Raw genomic sequence first — 21,887 nt, 5'->3', positions numbered from 1 at the left:
GCTCCAGAAGTGAAAGCTGATTGTTTTCCCTGTCTTCAGGGAGTTAAACATTAGTGGTACACACAGGCATAAATTAAAAGCCTGAAGACAGGAAGGAGCAGCAAATTAAGAGTAAGAATCATTAAAGACTGCATATGTTTCATTTTGGCTCTCAGCTAGCAATTAACCAGCAAAGATGGGAAAATCCCTGTGCAGTTGGAAATGATTGGTACATCAGACAAGGCATCCACTACTTCATAGACATTCTAAACATCTTCTTTCATAAGGAAAAACACGCATGTCCCCTTTATAGTTCTTAAACATATGACCTTGCTTTGCAAAGTGACATTTCTTTGGTTTGCACAGGATTTGTTTTCATCAAGTAAACCTGTGAAGTCCAAAGCTACATCTCTCCCCACCAGCAAGTCCATGACAAAAGCTCCACTTTCCTTGTTTGATGATGATGAAGAGGTAAGTACCACTTCCTGATACTGCCTGTGTGGGGGAACCCACCTGCACTGGCTGTTGCAAATGCAGCAGGAAATACTGAGAAATTTACAACACTGGCCTTGCAAGTGGAGCACTAAATTGCTCTTGCATTGTGCAGCAGTTCTGAGCATGTCGACAGTGGAGAAGAGTGGGAGTGGAGAGTCTTGCAAGTTCTTGAGGTCTTTTAAGTAGTTTGCAGTCAGTGCATTTCATCTCTGGACCTAAACATGAAGGATATTATCCCTCTGATTGATAGGACTAGAGAACACTGAGCAGTAGAACAAATATGAGCTTCAAGAAGCTGTTTTATCCTAAACCTGTGGTATCTGTCACATGGATGACTTCTTGCTTCTCTTGTCATGGCTGTTGAATTCCTTTTTTCTCACTCTTCAGTGTGTAGGAATCGTGACTGCTAGTATGGAAACACAGGTCAGAGCACAAGTTTGTGCAACAAACCTTAAAAAAATTTGAATTAAGGTGTACTTTTTTAATCTTTTTACCCAGTGGTAGTTGTTCAGCTCACTTAATGCCTGTCTTCAGAATAGGATTAATTCTCCATTTCATTATTCACGTTAGAGACAGTGCCCCATTGTGTTGGCTGCTGTGCTACAGAATTGCTGAGGGGTGGTTTTGGCTCCTGGTCACATCTTGTGGTGGAGAATCTGTGAGCTAGAACCAGGCTATGTGCTAACAGGCTTCTGGTCTATCAAAAGCTGTATGTGTAGAATTCCTTGTACCAGAATATTGTGTTAAACTTGAAATTGCCTTCAAAAAGCACCATTTCTGTATCCTACTTATGTGAGAAGTGAATGGCAACAGTATCTTATGTGCTGATGATTTGTCAATGAGCTTTTCATTGTGGCTTTGGCTTTTGATTTTTTTATAATACTGTATTTTATTTTGTTTTAAGGATCTCTTTGGTGTGGGACCTGCCAAGAAGCACCAGGAAAAGCCCACAGAAGAGAGAGCAAAACAGTCAGGGTCTCTCAAGAAAGCTTCCACCTTATTGTTCAGCAGTGATGAGGAGGTACTGAGGAGTGAGATTTGGTTGAAAGTAGCTACTGGGCTTTATGCTTTATAAAACTTTTGAGAAGGGAACCACAGACCAGTTCTGCTGTGTCCATATGCCATGCTTACCCCAATCCCTTGACTTGTTTGCAGCTAAGGAGGCTGATCCTTGATCCAAATTTTCACAGGATCTAGGTAATAGAGAAAATCAGTATTTTCAATGTAATTTTTAGAAGGTTTGATAGCAAATGAAGACTGTTGCCAACAAATCTGACTTAAAAACACTAAAAGGGAAAAATAAGTTAGTTCTTACTGCATTAAATTCTATAAGGAAAGTTTAGCAGTTCTAGATAGATGTGTTGAGATTTTCTTTGTTTTGAGTTGGGTTTCTTTTGTATGTGGTTTTGTTTATTGTTATTTTTATTTGCTTAAGTCTTGGTGTTTTTTCTTTTTTTAGCTGTTTTGCTTTCTTAAATCTAGGGATGGTGAAATGATACATAAATAATTAGGCTTTCCATAAAGCAGCCCTCTTCTAGAGATGGACTAGGTATTATCCTCCATCTTAAATAAAAGTTAGAAACACTAAAATAAATTAAAAACTTAAAAATTTAAAATTTGTCTGGAAACCTCTAAATTAGCTCATATGAATAGGATCCAGACTCTTCTTAGTCCTCCTACCTCTCAAAATTACTCTGTTGCATATACTTTATTACTTGTCCTAAATTGCTTGTTTAGTAGGCAACAGTAATATCTTTAGATGCATTTTTATCTTAATGTAGAATAAACCAAGTTCACACTTTGTCATGCCTGTAATCCCTTTCACAAAGGTGGGAAACTGGGGAAAGCCACTTGAAATGCTGGGAATAGCAGAACAAACAAGCAGAAGTATCTTGTTTAGTGTGTAGGCTTGAATAAATGGTAGACGTGGGAGGAGGTGGGTGCCTGGGGGAGAACTGCTGTGAAGGAAGGAAGTGCAGTATTGAGCACTCTAGTGAAGGTGCCTTGAGTGTATATGTGGTGATTTTTTTCTCTTTTTTCTTGTTTTCCCATACATCAAACTTGCTAACTATTTAAGTGGCTCCAATCAGGTTCTACTGAGTAGCCCTACTCTTGTGACACTGCAGTTGACACTGACCTCAGTTGTCAAGAGCAGCTGTAACAAAATGCATGTACTGTATTTTGCTGGATTAATATTGTGTGCCAGAAGGTGACCAGGCCCTTTGCAAAGTCTGAGCAATGTCACATTACAGTGGCTAAAATGCAGGCAGCTAAATAAACTAGTAGAGAGATGAAAGGACTGCCAAGATGACAAAGTGTTCCTTCTAAAGAAGATTGCACAGTGGCTTTGACCAAGACAAAAGAAAACTTGTTCCTTCTTTTTAAGGAACATTGGAATGTCTCCAAGCCAGCTAAACTTCCTTCTGAGGATGGCCGAAAAGAAGACCCTGCTAAACCAGTGAGCACTGTCAGTCAGGCTAAAGATGTGAAGACAACAAGCCTCTTTGAGGAAGAGGATGAGGAGGATTTATTTGCAATCACTAAAGAGAGGTGACAATCCTGGGAGGGGAGTGGGGAGGCATTTATTCAGAACAGCCCAGCAGCCCTTCCAAAACCAGATGGTCCCAGGCATATTGCAAGTGTTGGTTCCTGGTACTCTTGCTGAGGAGGAAGTAGGGGTGTGTGAGTAGGAAGGGGCAGTGCTGGGCTCTTGTAGCTGTGGTGGGTCATTCTCCTTGCCACCACTGAACTGGCCTTTCCATTTCTATGCCAGTGATATAAAATCCTCTTGACCTTTTTTTATTTCTACTTCTGCAGAAAGCTTTGTAGACAAGAAAGAGTGTGTTAGAAGTATTGGGACAGTGAGAAAACCAAGTGCTTTATATGGGAACACTTGCTGCAAATGATGGTCCTAAGTGATGCTTTTAAACAGATGCAGTGCATGGCCATTGAATTTTCCACTTTCTTCTTTCTCTCACTGCAGCCAAAGAAAGCCACAGAAGCCATCACTGTTATTTGAAGATGATGATATTAATGGAGAATCATTCTTCAGCTCCCAATCAATGCTACTCCCTTCAGCTGCTAAGGCTGCAGTGGTAACTCCCCATTCTTTTAAAACTAACATGGAACACTTATTCATTTTACAGTCTATCATAGTTGTTAGGTACTGAATATAAGTCTAACTCATTTTACACAATGGTAACTCTAGCAAATTGGGAATGGGAACAGGGAAGACTGAACTCTTACATGTACACTCTTACTACTATTAGCCTAATGGAGACTTCAACATTTTCTTGACCACTTACCCTAAATTTGTTTGGTTTATGCTAAAAGCCTTTCCTAAGGATATTCTGAAAGCTCTCAACATTAAATAACACTAAAAGGAACAAACAGCTTACTGCTGACTCAGTAGCCAGGGTTAACCTTTCATGTTACCTTACCCAAGATGATTGAGATGTGTAAACAGGCTTCTTACTGGCCCTCCCTATTGTATGCTCATGCCATCCTCTGTCTTACAAGCTTAGCCTGTGATGTACTGCCTGTCTGGCTGTGCTTTGGAATTGAGAGTATGAGATGCAAGGGATTAAGAGAGCTGTATCTGTAGTGGGGATTCATGTACATGTGCTTCCTGGCACTCTTCAGCCAGATTCAAAAACTCATAATACTGGAAATTAAAAGTCACAAACCAGAATGTCCCATGGGAGGAAAACAGGAGAAGTCAAGTATGTTGCCAGTGTCCTAGACCTCTGCAGTAGGCAAACTGAGACTCTGCTATCCCACAGTAACATACATTTTTTATATATAACCACCAATTCTGTGTCACCAACATTCTCCTGATTTTGCAGGAGAAAGTAAAACCAGCACAAGCACCACCTACCTTTAATGAAGAAGAAAAGGAGGAAAAGGAAGATCTGCCAGATGAAACAGTGAAGTCTAACCAGGTAGAAGATACATTGTGGTATTCAGAAAAGCCTAGACCAGCTCCTGTGCCTCAAGGAACAGATGTTGCAGGGCAGCAAATAAAGGAAAAAGTGAGGGATTTTCTTACATTAATCTGAAGTTTGGTAAAGATTAATTTTAAAAAACCCACAATCAAACAGTGCTGCTCTGGCACGGAATTGTTTTTCTGGATTGGAGGATAAAGTTCCTTTGTCTCCATTTAGCAAAATCACTTGTCAGTCAAACAGCAAATTTATTAAATGACATTTAAAAGTTGTTTCTTAACTGATGTCCTTGAGAGGGATTGTGTTTTTTGGTGGGGAAGGAGGTAGGCAGAATCTGTTTCCATTTTCCCTCCAGAGTGGGTTAGGTAATCGTCATTTACATGAACAAAGCTTTCCCTTAAAACATAGCCTATATTAATATATAGATTTTTCTTCAAGCTCAGTAACTTTGTTTCACCATAATGAGTGATGATTTATAAAGTGATGAATGTTATTGTGGCCTTCAGGATTGTGAATTTCTGCTGGGCAACACTGTTACAGAACAGTATTGATGAGTATTGAGTGTATTATTGCAGAGGCTTCAGCAGAACTGATCTTGGGCATAGTCTTACTGAGTGATTGTTGAGGAATTACCAGCTGATGAATTTCCCTTGTAGTTCTTACTCTTCACACTTTTCTTGAGCACATTTAAGGTTCTGGTAATGCTGTTCACTCTAAAGTATCCCAAGTGGTATGAGCTAGGTAATTCAAGGATAGTGGCAAAGCTGATATAGTGCAGCCTTGTGGTGCACATGCAGCCTGACATAGAGATGAGGAAAAAGCCTTACACAGGAAGCTGCTTATCAGTAGTGCCATGGGGAAGGGTAAAGAAGGAAATTTGTCTTCCTTTCAGAGCTGAAGGGTGTGTTCTTTTCTTTATCAACTGTCTCTTGGTTAGCTGCATATTGATAATCTGTCTGCTTGGGAAAAATTAGTTGAATACAGGTGCCTGCTTGGTAACGATTGCAGAACTCTGACCACTGGTGGTATTTAACCAAGAAAGCTTAGCAGGGTTTTTGGGCAAACCAGAAATAAATAACAGGCTGATGTGTTACTTTCGTTTTCCTTTGGTGGAGCCTTTTACAGTAATATCTTCAGAGCCATCTGACAATTCAGATTTGTTTGCAACATCACCACCAGCTCTGGAGAAAGATGTGAAAAGCCAAGCTAAGAAAGTGTTAAGCTTATTTGAGGAGGAAGAAGAGGAGAGACTGGAAGATGATGATGGCATAAAAAATGCACAAAAAGGAGTTGATGTGGTGAGTGTAAGGATGTTCTTGAGCACTGGGAAATGATATTTCCATCTCTGCTTTTCTAGGCAAGGTTTTGTTTACATTTCTATACAGATGTTTTGATGCAGCTACTTGATTTTGCTTTACAGAACTGACTCTTCAGTTACTCTTCAAGGTCAAAGACACTAGGAAGTAAAATAATGTGGAGTTTTAAGCCTTGTTGTTTATCCCCCTTTTTTTTTAACATTGTTACAGTTTGCTTGCTTGGTATATGCCTTCAGACTTAGGTTCAACAATAATTATCTTAATCCTATGTTTACTTCTGTTTTTCAAGTGTGTTCAATTTTTTAAAAAGTTTCCAGCAACCATATTATTAGTCTGGCTTTTCTGCTATAGTGTGTACCATCAAGAGGTGCACTTGGAATTTTCAGCAGCAATATCCTTGAATCCATGGCAATATTCTTGTTTCTACTTGCTGCAAATGTACTGACATTTTTTCTGTAAGTTTAAAGTAGGGTGAAAAGTTATATACTGTATACTACAGTGTACCACAAGGTTTTGTCATCTTAGTGTGACCATGTAAAGTAAGCTGCCAGTCCTAAAAGCTATGTACACTTTACTCAGAAGCCCTTGGAACTTAATGAAATAGATGACTGTTGTAGAAAAATCAGTTTAGAGCAGCTCAGCACACTGGGAGATGATTGAAAGAAGTCACATCTGTCTTATGGATTTGGAAAAACAGAAATCTATTCAAATCTTTCCTTCAAAGTTCTCATCTTTCAGCATATAGTAGTCACAAAGTGATTAAGGTGCTGAAGTGCAAAAATCAGAATGGTAATTTATGAACTTAACCTTTTTGATAGGCAAATCTGAAAGGTGCAACTACTTTTCTGGCTTATTTCAACTTCTGTGTGGATAATTCTAGATTTGCATTAGGTTTTCACATATCTGGGCATAAACAGTAGTTCTAGTGCTCTAAAAATGTCACCTGGCTTTTGATACGAAATTAAAGCTGGGGCAGAGAGAGACTGAGAATGTAATAAAGAAATTACAGTAGTAAAAATCATAGGAGAGGGTGTATGGATGAAAAGTGGTGTACTGGAAATTAAATTTAGGCAGCCCTTTGGGGTTCATGAAGACTTGAATAGGAATGGGTAGAATCAGGCTTTACTCTTATGAAGACTACTCTTGCTGCCTGGGTTTTGTGTCTGATGTCATGGTACTGGACAGCCAGTTATGCCAGAAGAGGCATCCTTTAATTTGAGTTGTTTTAATAGAGACAGATGAGTGGTGAAACCCAGATATGGGCCTTTACCTGGACATTTGAGTGGGGCCTTTGCCTTTGCACCTGGGTGCCTGCAATGACCACGATCATACACAGGCATTGGTTTTGGTGCTGGAGCTGATACTTACTACTTTGCCAGGTAATGGAGGACTTACAGGATGATAACTGTAACTGCAGTCTTCCCCATAGCAGCAAATTTGAAAGTACAAGTTCTTGCCAAAGGCACTATGTTCTGTTCATCCATGTGGGTGTTTGCTTGCTTGCACAGGAGAAGAACAGGGAGTCTAGCAACAATAATAGCTTTACAGGCCTTTTGTTAAAAAAAAGTCTATTTTTTTATTCCTCTTTGAAAATGTCACTTAGGAAGATAACCAAGAGATTCTCTTCCTTTGACTACTATGTCCTGCATCCTTAGCTGAAATTTTTGAGGCATGAAAGTCTTACTGGAATATAAACCTTACTGTACAGTCATGATAATATACTGAAAACCTTTTATTTTCCTTTTGAAGGAAGCTTTACAAGTAAATAGTAGCAGCTGGATCTTAGATCAGCAGACAGATATTGTGGTGAATATCTTCTCATGAAATTGAACTGTAAATACAAATATTTACATTGTAAGTTTTGCAAATTTGGTCAAAATAAAACATAACCAGCAGTTAAAGTTGTATTTTTGTTACCAGTATGGGGCTGTAGTGTAGCATCAGGGGAATTGTAACCTGCCTTATCATGAGGCAAATAACCTCCTCACAGAGGGAGTTTCTCACTGTGTGGCCCTTTCTCCTCCTTCCAGGCTTCTGAGAAAAGTACTGGGCCCAAAAGCACTGGGGTCTTTCAAGATGAAGAGCTTCTCTTCAGTCACAAACTTCAGAAGGACAACGACCCAGATGTTGACCTCTTTGCCAGCCCCAAGAAGTCAATGGTGAGTTCAAAGCCCTCCTCTGAACCTCCTGTTTAGAAACAGTCTTAGAAGTGTTCAGTGTACTGATGTTCCTTGTTGGGACACAGCTTAGAGGTCACTGATTTCCAGGGAGGGCCAAATGCTAATGTCAGTTATATTCTGGCATCATGGGCTGAAAGAGATGAGCTTTGAGTCTGTGACACACCTTTTCTTTGTCTTGTGTTTCTTTAGTCTGCAAACCGTATCCTGAAGCCATCACCTGGAGGAGGGCTTTTTGGGGATGATGATGAGGATGATCTCTTCAGTACTGCTAAAACAAACATTCCGGTACTGTTTCTCTACTGTAAATGGCTTAAATAAAAGAGATGGGAAAGAAGTGTAGGGAAGGGATTTTCTCCATTTGTATACCCACAAGAAATTAAATGACTTTTCAAATCTTTTTGAGAGAACAGAAATGGTCATTGTGACCCTGAAGACATAGGGAGCAAACAGATGCCTTGGGTCTCTCGAAGCTGGGATGAAATAATTGGATTCTATTTCCTTTTATGTACACCTGGGACTGGCTTAGGTGTAAGACAGCGCACCTGAGCAAAAATCAGAGTAGTAGAGTTTGTTTTGTTTAATTGCTTAACTTGCTGATATTACTTCCCTGTGCTTTATGCATGACTGATGAGCTGTGCTCTGAGAGTTGTGTAATTCAAGTTTCTGCAGATTGGTTTGATCTCAGGTAAAATGATGCAGTGTTAAAATCCTCATGGTCACCCAATTGCTTTTAAAGGGCGAATCAGTGCAGTAATGAACTAGACTGTGTTACTGGTGATCTGAGGTCAAAGTCCTAACATACATTTTAAACTGCTACTTCTAAATACAGTTATCTTAATTAAATTGAAACTAACTTTTACTTTAGTCTATATTCATGTCTATAGCTGGAAGTTAGGCTAGAAAACTGACAGCAGTTGCTGAAAACTATTTCTTTGAGGACTCTGGACAGAGTGGTCTTAAGTAATTAGTGCTTGGGAGACTATATATGGAGCCTGGTTGCTCCATAAAATATAAAAATAGCACAATTCCTTAGCTAGCGTTGTGCTTTTATTTTCTCTGCTGTTTTGTCCATGAGGAAATATGTATGCATTTAAAAGTTTATTGAAACTCTCATTATTAATTGTTAGCACAGACAGCAAAGGTTGAGGTAGACTAAAGGAATGGAGGAATGGAAGGCCCTTGCTTTGCAGAGCCATAAATCAATGCCTATTGTTGTAGTCTGCTGACTGTGGCAAGATGTCAGACACTCACCAAAGCCCCTCCCTCACTCCCCTCTGCAGCTGGACAGGGGAGAGAAAATATAACAAAGTTATATATTTTATATAAATGAATTGAGATAAGGACTGGGAGAGTCATGCACAAAATACTAACACAGGCAAAACAGATTTGAATTAGAGATATTAATTGAATTTATTTCTAGCAAAATCAGAGTGGAATAATGAGAAGTAAGATAAGACCTTAAAAACACCTTTCTCCCATCTGTCTCTTTCCCAGCTCTACCTCCTATCCCCCCTGTGCAGGGAGATGGGAAATGGGAGTTTAGGTCAGCTCATCACATCTTGTTTCTGCCCCTGCTCAGAGAGGGGAGTCCTTCCCCTCGTCCAGCATGGGGTCCTTCCCACAGGAGACAGTTCTCCATGAACTTCCCCACCCTAAGTCCATCCCATGAGGTCACTCTTTCACGGGGTGCAGTCCTTTGGGCATAGCCTGGCCCAGCCTGGGTCCCCCACAGGGTTTCAAGTCCTACCAGGAGACCTGCTCCAGTGTGGGCTCCTCTCACACAGTTCTGCAGGTCCCTCCCAGGACCCAGGTCTCCTAGGGGTTGCCAGCCTCCTCTCAGGTACCCACCTACTCTGGCTGGGTCTCCTCCACAGGCTGTGAGTGAATTTCTGCACCCGTGTGGATCTCCATGTGCTACAGGGGCACAGCTGCCTCACCATGGTCTTCACCACAGGCTGCAGGGGAATCTCAGCTCCAGCACCTAGAGCACCTTCTCTCCCTCCTTCTGCACTGACCTTGGTGTCTGCAGGGCTGTTCCTCTCCCATGTTCTCATCCCACACTTTTCTGGCTGCAATTACATCTGTGCAATAACTTTTGTTTTTTTCTTAAGTATGTTATAATGGAGGGGTTACCACTGTTCCTGATTGGCTCAGCCTAGCCCAGCAGCACATCCATCTTTGGAGCCACCAGGGATTGGCACTGCTAGATATGGAAAAAGCTTCTACCAGTTTCTCACAAAATCCACCCCTGTAGCTCCCCACCTCCGCTACCAAAACCTGGCCATGCAAACTAAATACAACTATGCATAGCAGGATTAAAAGATGTGGCCAGTTTTCTGTTCAGTTAAAAACAAGATTTTAAAGATTTTTTTCTTGTGTTCTTTTGGGGTTTTGGGTTTGGTTTTTTTTGGATCTTCACACCATGCTTTTTACCCCATTCATGTTGACTTGTGCCCATAATGCTTTCAGAAAATGGCTGAGAAGAAAACTCTTCAGACCAGTGTTGGCCCTTCCTCAGTGAGCAGTAACTTAGAAAATGCTTTAAGTGCCAAGCAGGATGAGACTCTGAAGGCAGCAACTACAGAGGCAAGTACTTAAATCTTGTGTCTCGAACAGTATACAAAGAAAAAGGAGATGTTTAATCCTGTTTTAAGTATCTTGGAAAGATGAAAAGTAATGCCTGGATTCACTGGCTGCCAGGCAGCAGTGTGTGACCAAACTTCTCTGCTTATCACCAGGTGCATTGTTAGTAGCAAGAAGTTTAAATGTTATTGATATTTTATTCATTGTACAGACACATTTCACTTTAAAAAGTGAAATGACAGTGGTCCAGTTGTACTGAAAATTAGTTGTTTCTTCTTCTCTGAAGTGCCAGTGTCTGTTGGTGTGAATGTGGTCTTTAAAGGCAGCCTTTCTCAGAAAGGAGATCAGGGCATGCAGCACAAATCTGTGTCAGTTGAGACTCCTATCTTGGAGTCTCTATGGTGAGTAAACAAGACTCCTGTCCTTAATCCTGCAGAATCAAGTGTCTCTGGGAGAGGTGATCTGGACCAGAGTTCTGGTCTGTGTCTCACCAGAGCTGCTTGATGGATTTTCATGTGTACAAAGATTAGCTTTTTGTTGTAGGGAGTGGGAGTCTCTTTTTTTCCCCTGGGCTGAAGAACACAGAGCACACCTGTAGGGTTAGTAATTAGCATGTCTTCCCTTTTTGTAAAGTGTTCCTTGAAGTTTAAAACCAGGCTCATCTTCCTGTTTTCTGTAGCTACAGCCTGCTTAGGAATGGTTTCAGCCTGTCTGAGGTTAAGCTGAACACCACATGCAATTAAGTCGAGAACAATCTCCTTAGATACTAGGATTCCTCTGTCATGCTCTCAAGCCCTTCAAACTAGTGTTGTAACTCTTGCAAAATCTCAGTTACTTCAACGTAGCTGAAGGAGCTCTGACTGCCCAGTCATACCAACAGCACTATTACCTAACTCACAGAACCATGCAGACTACAAACTTGTGGAGAGCAAGCCATGGGAAGTGCACCTTAGCTGATTTGATTCATTCCTTGAGTCCTAGAATTGACCCAAGTCTTCAGACCAAACAGCTGCTCTCGCTCTTTTAGCCTAGTCTTCTTTCTAGCACTACTGGCCTGGGTGTTTTAAAGGAACACTCACTTCTCTGAAACTGGTTTTTTTTGAAGTCTGAGTGGAACAATTTTGAAGCTCTCTTGGCTTCCATGTGGGCTTCATTGAAGTCTGTAGCCCTGTTACAGCCAGTCACAAAGAGAAAAGTTAGATCATTGCCTGGCAATATGGCTTCATATCACCAGGGGACAGAATAAGCAAGGAGAGAGAAGGTAGCTGTCCTGCCTGAGGGCAGCTGTCCTAGTTGTCCAAGGGGTGGCAGTGACCTGGAGAAGATGGATGTTGTTCAGTTACCATGGCAAAGTATAATATTGGGTAGAAGGACAGGTGAATGAAATGTAATGAAGATGGGGCCATGGCATGTGGGAAGCTGAAGCTGAAAATTTTGTGACTATAGCTCTAATGGTAGAATGTTATAACAAGGTATCTTCAGAAAAAATTGGTAAGCAATTAGCTGCTTTCTATACATGTATTAAAATGAAAACTATGGTTGGTTGATAACAACTTGTCAACTTGTTTAATCCAATGTAATTTTGTGCAGAAATCTACAGGTCCTGTTCCCATTAAAACCAAAGAGCCTTCATCTCGGATTGGAAAGCTACAAGTAATTAACTTTACTGGCACTTTAACTTTCAAAAAAAAAAAAAGATAATCTTCCTTGCCTCACTGATAGCTTTCCCTGAACCAAAATCTTATTGCTTCCTTACCTTATTCTTGCAACATTATTATTTTTTTTCAGATGGCGTATTTTTGATTGCTTTTTCTGTATCGCATGTTTAATATTATTTCCTCCTTCTGTTTCAGTCCTGACTCTAAGCAGCACTATTTACTCATGCTGGGGGGGCAGAGGGTGGGCTCCACTTTGAACTGCTATTGTTCTTAGCACTATTAAGTAGGTTTAGAGACTCTTGGGGGGGACTATGGTTATGTCCCTCTTTTGACACAAAACGACTAATAACTGTCTATATCACAGTGAAATGTGTACCATTTCAAGTCAGTACCATTCAAAGTCAGAATCATTGTCTCCTCAGACAGAATATTGATCTACGCAGGTGTTTGGTCTGGCATAACTTGACCCTGCTGTTCCTGAAGCTCTTACACAGAATAATAGTGTTGACCACTCCACAATTTTAGTGAGACAGAGCTTGTGGGAGACACAGAAGTTCTTAGGTCTGAGAAAAGCCAGGTACTTTAGAAGTAGAACTTGATTACCAAGATACACTAGTTCTTTCTGCTTCTCTGGGGCCACGCCTGCTCTGGAGCAGTAGTAATGTGATCTCTCTCTCTGTGTATGTTTTTGTTGTCCCTGTTTTGTAGGCTAACTTAGCTATTAACCCTTCAGCCTTACTACCTGGTGCAATGCCTAAGGTTTCCAATCTCAAGTCCCCCTTACCAGTGCTGGACACTCCATTACATGAGCCCAAGGAGGTGCAGAACAGCGAAGCCTTCTCTGCCACAGGAAGGAATGAAGAGCTGGGTGTAAGCTTTGATCAGCCCATGCAAGCAGACACCTTGCACAATGCCAATAAGGTAACCTTGGTATTTAGGATAAGAGGAAGGGGGTTTAAAAACACAGTCTGTCCTCGTGCAGGAGTTTGTTTTGGTATGCAAGTTCTGCTAACAGTGTGGTTTATCTCAATCTAAATGGGACTGTGAAAATCTAATCCCTTCTCACTTCTGTGGATCACTGAAGAAAAAGTCTAGCTTAGCACCTATACTTAGCTCAGTGAGGGGCTTATGCATATACCCGGTGCCTTTTAAAGTACATAAGTACCTTTTCCAAATACTGGATTTCCCTATTCGTTGAAGGTATGTTAGCATAACATCTTGTCCCATCCCAGGAGACACCAACCCAAAAAAATATTTAAAAGACATCTTGCTAGGCTAACTGAAAAACAGGTTACGGGCAGCTGCTTTCACAAGCTATCCAGAACACATCACTGTTGTAGGGTGACCTTTAACTCCTCTGTGGATAAAAACGTCACGCTGTCCTGAACTGTAACTCTCAATTCTTTTTCAAGGAAAACTTTTGTTTTTACATAAAGGAAAACAAAAAGAAGTGTTACATCTTTTGATGTGGCAAATCTCTGCCTCCTGACTCACTTGTTTTTCACTCATACTTTCTACTTTATGGACTGCAAAAGACATACTCTAATTAGAGACTTAATCGTTGTTTTAAAAAATGGAAGTGTCAGCCATGTAGTTAAGATTTCATCTAGGTGCCTATGATTTTATAAGTCTGTGGGGTTTCCTGAGAGCAGCAGTTTGAGTAAGATAACTTAAGATTTTAACTTTGATTCTTTCTTCCTCTGATGCTGATGAGGCTGTTCATTACTAGATGAGTAGCAGAGATGACTTGGAAAGATACAGCAGCCACCAACAACCAGGGCTGACATGACCCCTTAGTGACAGGGTTTGAAGCTTGTACATCAGCCTGGTGCATTACTATGTAGGCATAGTTGTTTCCAATAGCAGCGTGTTCCAACAGACAAAGCTCTCTATTGTGATACTTTTAAATAGATAGGCCTGCAAAGAATAGACTGCCTGTAGCTGCATATTATCAACCTTGAATGCTGATTTTACTGTAGTGATGATGCATGTTTTTTACAGAAGTAATCTGAGAAGCAGCATCTTGGTAACTCTACAGTGAATGCTTTTTGTGGCTCAGGTTAGATGCTGTATTTTGGCATATCATTGCTTCTTCAGCCTTTCAACTTTGAGTGTGAATATATCCAGTCAAATGCACTTTTTTCCAATGGCTGGAACAAAGCAACCTGCCCAGCATTCTGCCTGCCCTTTCAAAGAAGAGTGCATGAAGCAATTAACAGAAGGGAAGAAGAAGCTGTAGTGATCCATTTCCTACCCATGTTAATACTCCTGTCCATGTGGGATAGGGGAGAGGCTGTAATGGAAACTTGCAGGGGGCTTCCTTAAAAGCGGCAATTAACTGCAATAGGCTATACATAAAATGAAACTGGGTGGAAAATACAATTAGTCATGGCTTGAACTGCACTGTAAGAGCCCCTAGATTAGCAAGATAACAGGCTGACTAAGGTATCACCTAAATGCAAAGGGCTAGTGTGGCTTGCTGACCTGTTGTGACTCTATTTGCAGGTGCTATTGCTTTTGTACACCAGTTCATCACTGTAGAATGACTAAGGGCAGCAAATCAGAAATCCTGGGTTATATTTCTAAATCATTCTCCTAATTACTCCAAGCTTGAATGTCCTGTGGGGCTTTTTCCTTATGTATGACCCTACTTTGCTTTTCCTCCTTCCTTGCAGACCAGGATCAGGGTTCCAGGGAAGCGCAGACCCCCCAGCAGAATGGCGCGGCGTCTGGCTGCCCAAGAGGCTGAAGTGAGTGAGGACATGGACACTAATAAAGAGCCACAATTCACTCTACCAAAACAGATGTCAGCAGTAGAGAACATAAAGGAGCCTCTTGCTGCTGAAGCAGAGTCCAAGGAAAATGGCTTTCTCTCTAGCTTGTCACTACCAGCTCACAGCAGTGTTTTGTCTGCTGGGACAAACAAACTCCTTCCTCCAGAATCCACAGAAAATGGGGATGATCTGTTTGAATCTGAAGACCTTTTTGCAAGCAGCTCATCGTCCAGACCAGTTGCACAACCAAAGCTGAAGGAAGGAATGCCAGACAGTATGGCTAACAAACCTATAAAGGGCAGAGAGAAAAAGCCTGATCTGGGTGACCAGGACAGCAATGATCTCTTCCAGCCTGTACAACAAAAGTCTTCAACAAAAAGCAGCTCTATACCTTTTTTGGAGGAAGAGGAAGATTCTCTCTTTACCTCTCAAAAAACTGGAAAAAAGGAGTTAAAATCTGCTGTCCACCAAGCAGTTGACCCTACTGTCCAAGATATCTTTGAGGTAATGGCTGAACCTGCTACGTTGTTTTTTGTTTCCCGGGTCCATATGTAGACTCCTCTAATTTACACTTAATGGAGGCTGCTGAACAGGATGGGGTGTGCAGGATAAGGGAGTGAGGTAAACTCTCAATCCTGCTCCACTGCTGGGATATAGAAACTCTTTGGTTGTTCAGCCTCTAACTAGCAGCAGTAGCTTAAAATGTGGAGTCTTAACACAGAGCTGGCATGCACTGAGTATGCTGTGATGGCATACCTTTTGGAGAATAATAAGGTATTTGGTTCTTATTTATTAACTGTCTGTTCAATTCCCAGTAACTAAATAACACTTTAAAAAAAGGAATAAAATTGGTGGGCTGGGCACTTGATACAGGCCTCTGTGAGCTGTACTTGACCTGTGTACAATCCACTACTAAGGCACTTTTGCCAAGTCCCCCATGAAGAAAAGGGTCTCAAACTTCTTGCTAGTTAGGTTGGCAAATACCTCTCAGATTGCTGAGTTCAACCTTTGTCTGATAAGCCCAGGAAACCCAAGTCTTCTAAACATCTCAGATGCTGTGTACAGAAAATTTGACTATTCTCCTGAAGTGTGTTGTGGATTGATGAGATCTTTCTCTATTTTTCTTCAAGGATGATATATTTGCTACTGAGGCAATTAAGCCAGTGACCAAAATTAAAGAGAAAATGCCAGAGACAAACCTGTTTGATGATAACATTGATATTTTTGCGGATCTAACTGCAAAACCAAAAGAAAAGAAGACCAAGAAAAAGGTGGAACAAAAATCCATATTTGACGATGATATGGGTAAGTGTATGTATAAACAAAATCTTGCTACTAGTCTTGTACTATTGTAGCACTATTGTCCTGAATTGCATTCATCTAAGATGTTTTAGGACCTTCTGCTTTTCAATTTCTCTGAAATCTCTAGTCATCTTTGGATTTTAACCTTGGATGAGAACTTTCTAGATTTGTAGAACTAGCATAGCATTAAAGTAGTTTAGGAGAGAGTATAAAATTGTTCTGAGAAAAAGTTTAATTCCTGTAGGGAATTACTCCAAACAAGTTTCTAAGAGACTCATTTCACATTATGGCTCTGAGACAGATTCCATATTTTAATTTGCACAGCTTTTTGTATTGCACTTTCAGATGAATCACTGTTATGAACAAACTAGCATCTCTGTCCATCCCACCTTCACTATTGTGTTAACTACCTTGGAGCCCATAAGCTTTTGTTTACATTCATGTACCCAGGACAATTTAGAGATACTACACCTGAAACCAAATGTTTGCTATGTAAAATCTGTTGAAAAAACAGCGAGTAGTAATGTGAAATGATGCACAAAGCATGCTCCTTTCTTCTCTGTCAGCAGAGATACTGAAAGTAATGTGATTCTCAGCTCTGTCTGTTCTCAGACTCTTCATGTTCATAGCTCTTTGAGATTGCATGTATTTCTTTTCTAAGACAAAATTTCTTCTCTAGCTTTGGTTCTTGTCAAGTCTTCATTCCCTTTGACTTACTCAATTTGAACCTGACTTACCACTGTTTTACTTGGACTGCTGCTGAGCACTCTAGCCTGATGGCTGAAATCTGTAAATGTGCTAGAAAACTTGCTGGAGAATGAGCATCTTGAGGTTTCAAAATCTTTTTGATTGATATAAAAAATAAGACTTAAAGTTTTATTAGAAAGGTATTTAAAATACATATTGGATGATTTTTTTTTTAAATCTTGTTTTAATAATTTACATTTTATCATGTAGTCTATAGTAAGTGAAAAAAAAATTGCCAAGCAGTTACCCCTTCCAAATATTCAACAGAAGAATCTGAACTCAATGTTGAAGAAAATAGTTGTAGAGTGCCACTTGAAAATTAGCCACAACAGAACTTGTTGTTTGTACTTCCACTTCTGACATCAACTCTGGTGCTAGAGCTTTGTGTTTGATGTCACAGCTGATCTTGATGCCTACTGCACCTAAAGTACCTGCATCTGATGGTACCTGTAGAGTGGTGACTGTTCAGTGGTACAGCCATAGGTATGCAGCTCCTTAGTGCCCATGGAGCTCCACAACACCCACAGGAGTGCAGGGAGATGCCTGAAGATGAGGAAGTTCTGCAATAGAATTGTGGAACTGGCACTTGCCTACATTTCACATTAAGGGCTGGCTTAAGTGATGGTGGTAGCACTTTTACAGAGCTGTACGTGTTTGTCTTAGGATAACCTTTCTGCTGCAAATGAAACAGTAAATTTCAGCTGCAGTTTGAGGGGGGATGAAGGCTGCAGGCTGTTTCCTTTCATCCTACCTCACCTTTCAGTCACTAGAGCCCTTAATTACCTTATAGCTGATGTCACCTCTGCTTATGTTCAAAATGGTCACTGAGCTTTCTTGCACTCTGACAAATACTGTTTTCCCTGGGCAAATTTTTTGTTTTCTTTAAGCCTCTTTATAAAAAATAGGAGTGATACCTCTACTGCTTATGGCAGTCTCTCTCTGCTGTAAAGCTAATCCATGTAATAGCTTCTTGCTTTGGAGTGATGCCAGTCGGGGATTACTCTGTTTTGCTGCCTTTCTAAACTGCTCTTGTGCTGAAATGTGGTCCTGGATTATTCCAGTGTAATCCCTATGATCAGCACAGTAGTAGACACATGCTGAATTGGAAGTAGTGAGAAGAGACAGGGAAACACTTTTTGATAGACCACATTGTGCTTGGCCTCTGCTCAAGGTTAGGCTGTGTGCTGAAGATTGAAATAGTAGTTTTTATAGTCTGGACTAGTAATTCAGAGAATATTCTGAGTTGGAAGGGACCCACAAGGATCATCAAGTCTGACTCTTATATGAATGGCCCATATGGGGATCAAACCCACAACTTTGGTGTTATTAGAGCCATGCTCTGACCAGCTAGACTCAGTGGCTACATTAACCTCTGTATAACACCCATATTTTCTTAATAGGGATTCAAGACCAGTTATGTGCTATTTACACTGGCCTTGTGAATCAGTAGTGATCCTTATATCTAAAGCTGGAAATTTTTTGGTTTTATACTCCAACTACATAATCTGAGTATCCTAAATTTCTTAGTTTAGAGTACAAGATGCACTGTTGTGTACACTCAGGAAACCTGATGGTAACCCCTCAGCATGTGTATGGTAGCAGCTTCATCTCTTTCATGAGCATAGTCCTAAACACAAGCAGTTCTAGCCACAGCAAGACTGTGAGCTCTGCAGCTGACACAGGCTATCTGTGTTGGATGATTTAATTTCTATGTATTGTTGTCCTCTGCCTTAATGGCAGTGTGATATTTTTCCACTTTGTGATCCTAGTTATTCACAACAGATATGCTTGTATTGAGGAAGGTGGTGCAAGACCTCGATTCAAGACTGTAAACAGACTTCTTGAATATTATCAGGAGAGTGGTTATAGATGTCTGCCTCCTTGCATCTTAGCAATGGTCTGTTCTCAGGGGATTTATATTATGTTCTTACTGTGCTGTACATTAGACTCGTGGTTGGTGAATATCACCACAGTAGTTGCCTGCAACCACCATCTTTTCCTCTTTGGATTTTCTTTAGCAACAACCTCACAGCGCTTGGATCTCTCAGGTTCCTCAGACACTAATGTTCTAGATAAGAGGGATGTTATCTGGCCCTTGCCTGATAGAATTTATTGTGGAGCTTTAATTTATTAGTACTTTACAAATGCTTATGAGAGCCTGAACATGTTATAAAATACAAGTATTATGCTGTCTACTAAGAAGAAAAAAAAAAAATCTTAACAGCTAACGGCTCCCACGTATGTCCTTACAAATGCATTCAGAATTGCAAGTAGCAGGAAAGCATTTGTTTATCACAGAATGTCCTTGGCAGTCACTGCTGTGTGATGGAGTCTCTTGTGTACAATGTTGCTTCTGTTTAGTAGTCACTTCTCATTAAAATCTATTTTTTATTCCCCTCTTTAGATGATATCTTCTCTAGCAGCCAAGTCAAGATACCTACTCCTAAAACCAGATCTTCCCAAGCAGCCTCAGAACCAAAATCTGAAAGCAAGATCCTCAGCACATTTGATGACCCGCTGAATGCCTTTGGAGGCCAGTAGTCAAGGGGATGTGTTGCAGAGAAGCAGCCTTCCTTAGCCCTGTCCAGTACTAATACTCTGGATTCTCTAATTCAGTAGAACTGGAATGACATGGACATGGATATTTAAATGAGATTACCCATTTAAAATGGTTAGTATTCTCTTGTGCTAGTCTAATTCTGCTAAATTATATATTTTTTAAAAAATACAGTAACCTCCTGCTATCATGTTTCCATAGTGCCGAGATGAATACAGCCTGTGCAATACCCGCAATGAAGTAATCTATTATATAAAGTATAGTTTGTTTTATTGAACAGATCTATAGATAAAATAATTGATAAATAGTAAATGGAGTCTGTTAAACTTGATCTGTCTGCACGTCTTACTTTCCTCTTTACTTCTTGCTTAGAACGTGTGCATCATGACTTGAATGCTACCAAAACCATTACCATGCCTTGTCTGGGTTAGCTGCCACCTACTGAGCTAGTGGGAGGGCTAGGCTGGGTTCAGTACCAGGTACAGCTTCTCTTACAGATGGAGCAGTTAGGAAATCTCAGAGCAGGACTTGACACCAGCTCTAATGAGGTATTTCATATAGGCAGCTAATGTGGGTTGTAAAAATAACAACAGTTAATGCTGCTTTGCCAGGGAGAGTGTGTTACAAATGAGCACCAAGCGGTCCATGAAGACAACAGAAACCTAACAGTGTCTTCTGTTCAAGTTGTAGGCCACTAAATAAGATTTTTCACCTGCATGGAGCTGCCAGAGTTTTGCAAATAAGTGTTTTCACCAAGTCCATCTGTACAGAGCACGCTCGGTCACTTCCAGGCTGACAAGCCAATGCACATACTTTGTGGAAAGACTCTTGTGCCTAAAGGCTTGCTGTCTGCTTTCCCTTCTCCTCCATAACACAGTGTAAACAGTATACAGGAGGTTGCTGCTCTGGAATCCCTCTAACCGTGGAATGTATTTGGTCTAACTTTACTTCCTGCATTTTCTAGATTCCCTTCTGAAACAGATGCCATTAACCGTAATTGATAACCCAGTGGTAGACACTTGCTCTCCTGCATGCATTCAAGCAGAGCAAATGCATACATGCAGGAGGATCAAATGTTTATTTTATTGTACAAGTGACTGCCTGCAATTCTGACTAGATTCACTGCTTTTATGATAGTGACTACTTTATCTTGGACTCTTTAAGACTGTTCTGCTGTGAATTTAAAGCATGTGCTCAGAGGAGTTCTTTGAGATCAACTCCCACTTGCACTGCAGTCCCCATTCTGAGACATCTGCTTCAGTCTCTTGTTTCTCAAGTTGAATTTCCTTTATCAGGCACAGTAAATACTACAGCTGAAACATCTAGCACTAATGAGGGTAAAGCAGAAGGAAAGGTTGGAAGGGATAAAGGAGAAACATGATGTATTGATTTGCACCATAGGTGGGCCTGGCAATGATTCATGTTAAGTGGGGGTTAAGCTGAGAGTAGCATCTTGAAAAAGAGTGTGGGGGCTATTTGCAATTGGGTGTCTGCAGTGAAAGCACTTGAACTTTATTTATAGGCATTACATCTGCTGCATACGCCTCGTATGTGATTTGGACTGCTTCTTTACTCCTTTCTTCTGTGCTTAGAAGGGCTTCAAAGATATGATGACAAAGAAAAGGATGGTAAATTCTTCTGTTTCTTTTCTGCATCTTTCTTCTTGGGCCTTCACATTAATAACTTCTATTAATATTACAGAGAGGGCTGTTCACAAGCTAAGAACCCCGAGGGCTAAAAGCTCTTGGAGTAGGAAAAAAAAAAGCTCCTGCCTTAGTGTCTCCTAAACTTTCATGTGAAAGCTCAGCAGAGAAAAACTCTTCATAGTGCAAGTTTCTATGATGTAGATCAGAACCTTTGTTCCCACCTAGTCTTTCTAAAGTGGCAGATGGAGAGTGTTTGTGCCTTTCCTTGTCTCTCTTCACATATTAAAATGAGGTCTAGGCACTTCACTTCTGCGAGGGCTTGGTCTGAGAGGTGATATTTTGAACTGGGTTTTGGCTTGTGTTGGTTTTTTGGTGATTTGGGGGTTTTTTCTATGTTGCTTTTCAGGTTTGATTTTTTGAGTTTTTCTGCAAATTTGATAAACCACAGTTGCCTATTTCCAGAAGGGCAGAGCTGAAGGCTCAGTATTAAACCCAGAGGCTTTGACAGATTCCCATACCTGCTACATGCTTTTCAAAAGTCATCGTTTTAACTGGGCCTAAAACCTAACAGTGAGTCAGGGTAGGTCTTGCGTATTTTAAAACCTAAATGGAAAGTAAAGTGGTTAATGTAATTAGCACCTGCTAATAGGATGAGCTTGTTTTCTCTAGCCTGTGATCATCCGCGGGCCCGCTGCTTCTGGAGCTT

At 40.6% G+C, this 21,887-nt stretch overlaps 1 protein-coding gene across 5 annotated transcripts in view; it reads left to right on the top strand.

Moving 5' to 3' along the window:
* Positions 1 to 19,866, top strand: part of WASHC2C (WASH complex subunit 2C) — a 35,575-nt gene extending 15,709 nt beyond the window's left edge. For 3 of the 5 annotated variants that reach the window (XM_071439042.1, XM_071439040.1, XM_071439041.1), the window contains 14 exons: positions 346 to 450; positions 1,379 to 1,495; positions 2,861 to 3,024; positions 3,458 to 3,569; positions 4,320 to 4,505; positions 5,534 to 5,716; positions 7,765 to 7,893; positions 8,104 to 8,199; positions 10,384 to 10,500; positions 12,088 to 12,150; positions 12,864 to 13,076; positions 14,831 to 15,433; positions 16,060 to 16,234; positions 19,383 to 19,866. In XM_071439042.1, the coding sequence (XP_071295143.1) occupies positions 346 to 450; positions 1,379 to 1,495; positions 2,861 to 3,024; positions 3,458 to 3,569; positions 4,320 to 4,505; positions 5,534 to 5,716; positions 7,765 to 7,893; positions 8,104 to 8,199; positions 10,384 to 10,500; positions 12,088 to 12,150; positions 12,864 to 13,076; positions 14,831 to 15,433; positions 16,060 to 16,234; positions 19,383 to 19,519 (2,400 nt within the window). In that variant the 3' untranslated portion in view covers positions 19,520 to 19,866. The remainder of the gene's footprint in view (positions 1 to 345; positions 451 to 1,378; positions 1,496 to 2,860; positions 3,025 to 3,457; positions 3,570 to 4,319; positions 4,506 to 5,533; positions 5,717 to 7,764; positions 7,894 to 8,103; positions 8,200 to 10,383; positions 10,501 to 12,087; positions 12,151 to 12,863; positions 13,077 to 14,830; positions 15,434 to 16,059; positions 16,235 to 19,382) is intronic. The other 2 variants (XM_071439044.1, XM_071439043.1) reach the window with 2 other exon arrangements.
* The last annotated feature ends 2,021 nt before the right edge of the window (positions 19,867 to 21,887 follow it).

This window comes from Agelaius tricolor, unplaced genomic scaffold (assembly GCF_023055355.1).
Source record: "Agelaius tricolor isolate 1412-34295 unplaced genomic scaffold, bAgeTri1.0.p SCAF_13, whole genome shotgun sequence".
Taxonomy (NCBI): Eukaryota; Metazoa; Chordata; class Aves; order Passeriformes; family Icteridae; genus Agelaius; species Agelaius tricolor.
Note: the sequence above shows the minus strand (reverse complement) of the source record. Positions and strands in the feature narration are given on the sequence as shown.